This window comes from Polyodon spathula, chromosome 24 (genome assembly GCF_017654505.1).
Source record: "Polyodon spathula isolate WHYD16114869_AA chromosome 24, ASM1765450v1, whole genome shotgun sequence".
In the NCBI taxonomy this organism is placed as follows: Eukaryota; Metazoa; Chordata; class Actinopteri; order Acipenseriformes; family Polyodontidae; genus Polyodon; species Polyodon spathula.
This window is the reverse complement of record NC_054557.1, coordinates 4,148,820-4,154,819: the sequence shown is the minus strand read 5'-3', so window position 1 is coordinate 4,154,819 and position 6,000 is coordinate 4,148,820. Positions and strand designations below refer to the sequence as shown.

General features: G+C 37.9%; 1 protein-coding gene across 1 annotated transcript in view; it reads left to right on the top strand.

The window, feature by feature from the left end:
- The window catches only part of LOC121299370 (neuronal acetylcholine receptor subunit beta-4-like), a 3,251-nt gene extending 1,101 nt beyond the window's left edge, over positions 1 to 2,150 (top strand). Inside the window, exons 2-3 of the mRNA XM_041227092.1 lie at positions 579 to 1,569; positions 1,949 to 2,150. Coding sequence (XP_041083026.1) covers positions 579 to 1,569; positions 1,949 to 2,092 — 1,135 coding nt within the window. The 3' untranslated portion in view covers positions 2,093 to 2,150. The remainder of the gene's footprint in view (positions 1 to 578; positions 1,570 to 1,948) is intronic.
- The last annotated feature ends 3,850 nt before the right edge of the window (positions 2,151 to 6,000 follow it).

The window sequence follows — 6,000 nt, the reverse complement described above, 5'->3', positions numbered from 1 at the left end:
GTGCCGTCAAGCTAACATGTTCAACAACACTAATAAAGTGACAAAGTCCTTTGGTTTTTACTTTTGAATCCCCAGGGTGGGAATATGGTGTTAAGCTATGGAAATAAATAGAGAATGCGGGTGATTTGTTAAAAATTATAATAACCAACAATACGGATGAGTACTGCTCATCAGCTAATTTTGGTGAGTATTAAACCATTTCTGCTGGTACTAACATGAGAACCTAATTTAACAAGTTATGTGAACCCCTGAGTATAGGGTTATTTCATAAGCTGATAATCCTTTAGTAGTCCCACCTAAAAAGAGGGAAAATAACATTAGGATGTAGGTATTAGCTCAAATGATCTCCAAACCAATAAAAAATTAATACTTTGTGCCTGTGTAGAGACAGTAATTACCAGCTGTTGCCCTAGGTCCCCCTTCAAAGCAAAGTTGTTTTTTTTCTCTCATAAGGACTAATCTTCACTTTTGTAATAAAAATAAATTAAATTATATATATATATATATATATATATATATATATATATATATATATATATATATATATATATATAAAACACTTCTCCCTATCTCTGCAGTGCGGACGGCACATATGAGGTGTCCCTCTTCACGAATGCAGTGGTGCAGTTCAATGGCAGTATTTTCTGGCTCCCTCCTGCCATTTACAAGAGCGCCTGCAAGATTGAGGTCAAACACTTCCCATTTGACCAGCAAAACTGCACCCTCAAGTTTCGCTCTTGGACTTACGACCATACAGAGATTGACCTTGTGCTGAAGAATGGGGTGGCCAGCATGGATGACTTCACCCCAAGTGGGGAGTGGGACATCGTAGCACTTCCTGGACGGAGAATCGTCAATCCTCTGGATCCTACCTATGTAGACGTCACATATGACTTCATTATTAAGAGGAAGCCCTTGTTTTACACCATCAACCTTATCATCCCTTGTGTGCTCATCACCTCTTTGGCCATCCTTGTCTTCTACCTCCCCTCAGACTGTGGTGAGAAGATGACCCTGTGCATCTCAGTCCTTCTGGCCCTCACTGTCTTCCTGCTTCTGATCTCTAAGATTGTACCGCCCACTTCCTTGGATGTCCCCTTGATCGGAAAATACTTGATGTTCGCAATGGTCTTGGTGACCTTCTCCATCATCACCAGTGTTTGTGTCCTCAATGTCCATCACCGCTCCCCCAGCACCCACACTATGCCATCCTGGGTCAAAGTAGTCTTCATGGTGAAGCTGCCTGCCCTGCTATTCATGAAGCGCCCCGAGAACAGCTCAGCCAGACAGAGGCTTCGTCAGCAACAGATGAGGCTTCGCAAGGTTTCACTGGCCACCCCCCCTCACATTGCCTTCACTTCCATCTGTTCTTCCTCTCCTGGACACTTCTACAAAAATGCCACTTACTTTGTCAACCCTGCCAGGAAAGCAGATATGCCAGATAGCTTTTCGGGCCAGCAGGACTTCCGTCAATGTGGTTCAGCACGCTATGGTCCTGAAGTCCTGGAGGCTGTCGAAGGGGTCCGGTTTGTTGCAGATCATATGAGGGGAGACGATGATGATCAAAGTGTAAGTCTCCCTGGGAGGCTAATTCCAAGTGTTGGGCATTCTAACTCAACAGGTCAAAGTGTAGGGCATATTAACTAATATAATAGTCTACCGTATTGGTCTGTGATGAAGCGATGTGACATCATTGTTTTATATGTATTTTTTTTAATTATCTGCATGTCAATATTTGATATTATATAAGTCGTTCATGAACTCACATCTATTTAACTATGTATGTAACCGTAATGGACTGTAATTTCAATAACTTTACTAAAAAACATTTTGTAAAATCAGCCTGGCCTCATAGTTAGAGCTAAGGACTTGGAGATAGTATGGCTTGTGGTTATTGTTTCAGCACTGAGGTTACAGAGGTAAATTCACTGATGTTTCTGTTTTCCAGGTGATTGAAGACTGGAAATATGTGGCAATGGTGGTGGATCGGATGTTTCTGTGGATCTTTGTCTTTGTCTGTGTGGTGGGAACTCTTGGACTTTTCCTCCAACCTCTCTTTCAGAATCACACTGTGACGATCAGCCACCCTTAAAAAAAAAAACCCCAAAACCTGACAGCCCTCTTTATTTACACAGCGCTTTCAATAACAAGATGTGTCCAACCATTCTGGTAATAGCCCACATTTAATAGCTATGGGGAGTTGGCTATGGTGTTCTGGTCAGAAGCCATCCTATTGGTGCATAATCAAAAGTTATCCTTAATATTATAACTTTATACTGAATTAACATGTTATCATAAAGATATGAATGTATATATATATATATATATATATATATATATTATATAATATATATATATATTAATATATATATTTTGTCAAGTCATCGAAGTACATACTATACATCTCTCTGGTAATGAATGACTTCATTAAATCCATGTACCTAATTCCTTTCAGAAATGGCCTTTATTAGTACACTGAGAATAAGAAAGAGCAGCCCAGCTACCTCATTTGGGACCTGCTCATTGTCAACATGTAGTATTTAACAGGATAAAATAATGCAAATAGAAACCATTTATTATTTGCTTTATTTTAATTTTTCAATAAATAAAAAGTTTGATACTGTTCTTAAACAATCATTTTGTGTGATCAGGTTTATGAAGCCATTTTGCAACTATTGAAGGCTTGATTTCAAGTTAGTTAGTTGTTCAAGTAGGTGTTGTTGTTAGTTTTTCAAGTAGTGCTATCGACCTGCATTTAAAGTGTTTCAAACAGGCTATACAAACACAGTAAACCCCTGATTACACTATGTAACACAATTTTTGTTCCTGGGTAGTAAGTATTATTTCCTAATTGCTTATGCCTCAAAAGTATAGAAAATGTTTATTATTCCCCACAAACTTTGCTTTTGTGACCAGGACAGTGATATTTTGAAATATCACTATTTCCAATGGGAAAATGGGCAAATGTGTATCTTTTCATTGCATAAAGTCAGAAAAAAACAACATATGAATCCAAATTAACATGTATTTATACTAAAGTAATACAAAAATGACTACAAAAGATTTAGAAGTGAATAGTTTTTCGAGATTTACGATTATACTGTATTTATACTGGATTTTTTAAATTGTTTTGGTGTTTGTATCTAGGTCTGGTGACCGATAACAACAATAATAAACAACAATGGGTTTGCAGACCCAAGCAATAATAATAATCCAACAACGTAGCCGCCCCACAATTACTGTATGGACACACGGTCACCAGTCCTGGGTGAGTGCAGTAGTGCTCGTGGTGGGTGATACAGGTTGAAGTATTGGTGCTATTCCAGCTTTAGTGCTGGCCCTCAGCGACAGCTCCGGAATTATGTTAGCCGTCCAATGTGGTGTAACAAACAAGACAATTACACCCAGATAAACAAACAAGCAAAACACTCACAAAATAGCTTTCTCGTATAAGGGGTCTCTCGCCATCCTTCTCAGTTCATAGGCATAAACCAAAGCGAAGAAACAGCTTACGATTCTCCGTCCCCTTTTATGCTGTCACACATGACCCCTTGGTAAACGAGTGCAACCGCCTCTCCAATCTGCGGCTGCCATGTTGTTTCCCTTCCGGGTCAATGCATTCTTGCAACAGAGTCTCGCCTTCTTCCAGACTGGCTGACTTCCCGACCCTGGAAATGAACTGTGAGACCAGTCTAAAGAACTCTGTTCTCACTGGGAGGGAGATTTACAAAAAAGAACATTTTATTTCTGTCACAGTTATATATTTACAGGTAAAGGGATTGATTGCTCTCATTTTAGGAGCTTTCTTGATTTTGTCGTATAAACAATGTCACAGTGACGATGTGATTACCCTGGTCCTAATTAGTTTGTATAATGTTACTGTGCCATTGTTTGGAGGGGCTGTGAGTGGAGCTGTAACTGCATTGGGATGGTTCCCATAGTGTGATGCAGTCTCAGTGTGGTGTGATACGAAGGAGAGTCTTAATGGAATCTTGCTGTTTTAAGCAGCAGTAGCACATTCATTCCAATTTATAATGCAAGATCTCATTTGATGTTGATCAATTGGGTAACTTTATTTTAACAGTTTAATGTTGAGATGTACTTTCTTGTTATCCACGTGTAAAGGTTCTGCAAATTTAATTTATTATGTTTTCAGGTGAGAATTCAGGTGAGAAAAAAGGATTTGTTTTTGATAACCCCACAAACAACTTTCACAGCAACACCACTGTTTTTATTTAACATATGACAACCATCATAATTGGTGTAATACCTACTTAAGACTCCCACAGTGTTCTGGTCAAACAGCATGTCAAGCTGGTGCACAAGACAACATACTTTGTAACAATAAATTGAGTCTGTAACAGATTAAAGAACTACTGTTGTTGTAATATAAAAAAAGGGAATTCAATATTTGCCCACAGCTGTAGATGCCATCTCTCTATTGTCAAATGAAAAGTGGTCTGTAGAACACTAACAATACTTCAGGCTTCTTTATGTATTTACTACATTGTGGTTTGGATGTGTCACTACATCATGGAAACATCCTAACTTGGTGTGGATTTTGCAGCAGCAGTAAAAGGCTCCTTTCATAAAAAAAATAAATAAATCTGCTTTAATTAATGTTTAGCTTCAAACATATACATTGTATGTCTATATGTATATGTTATAAATGTATAAAATTGAAATAGCATTTGTGGATACTTCACATTTGTGAGCTGCTTATACATTTGTGTGCCCATTAAAAGTTAAAAGTGTGCCCAAGTAGCAACTACACTGATAACTTTGCAGAGTGTATTTTTTGCACTCAGTAAGTGCTTGGTACCTGCTGAGAGTGTACTTCTCTTGCACTCTTTGGATGACAGAGCAACTCATTTTGCTCACTCGAAATAGGGAGCCTTAAAAACATTCATGATTAAGCACAGACTGCATGTTATTTAATTGTGTCCCTACTATGGTGTACAGTGGTATATTGCACACTAAAAAAACTGATTTCAGAAAGAATGGATCACACAGGGCAAATTATTTATTGAAGGCAAAAGTGTTTCACAGTAGTTTCAATGACAATTCATGCTGCTCATGACAGTGCTCAGTTTTTCATTTCTCCAATTTAAAATCATAAAGCCACCATTTTGGACAACGTACTAGAGCAGGTCACCACCGCAGCATCTAAAAGTTGAGATTAGTTAGTCCCTAGTTAGTAGCTTTCATCCAGTGGGAATTAGCCTGGATTACTGTTGTATCCACTGGTCTTACTAAAGAGCATTTTCAAAAGAAAAAACTTCTGTAATCCATGTTATAATAGCAATTTAGGAATGTACTATAAAGATGTGTATGCATGTAGAGTACACACCTCACTTTATGTACTGTATATATTAGGGAGTCTCATTTAAAACTCATTTCAGTATCAACAAACAGATGCTTTTAGACAGATGCTTTTAGTCTTATAGTCTTATAGTCTTATAGTTCATGGGTCATTTCACCTGGAGGGTAAAATTGTCTCCACCTGATCATTGGCTTTGTTCCTGTTAATAACCAATCAGCTGCTTCCCCCATTGAGTGACATGCTTTCAGCCAATAACATGCTTTGACCCAGAAGATACTGCTGGGTGGAATGACCAAGGAAGTAAAGCAGTAACATGCTTCCTGGAATTAGTGTAGTACCAGATGTCTGTTTAGGTTTGCTATGACATGCATTTCTTTAAAATCACATTTGAGACATATGTAGCAATTGGAAGTGCAAAATGAGACAAGCATGAGAGCAGCACTTTCATTCCTTATAAGAATGGGTGACACAAAGACAATAGATGGGGCAGGGGGTGGTTTAAAAGCACAGTTATTACTGCTATTTCAACCACTTCTATTGCTACTTGGATTACTCATTATTTCCATTATAAGTCATTGAAGGTTTGTATAAATGCTTCTTACTAAAATGTATTGCTGACTTTTATATATGCATATATTAAAAGAAAAATTGCATAAATTGTATACCACTTTTTAAAA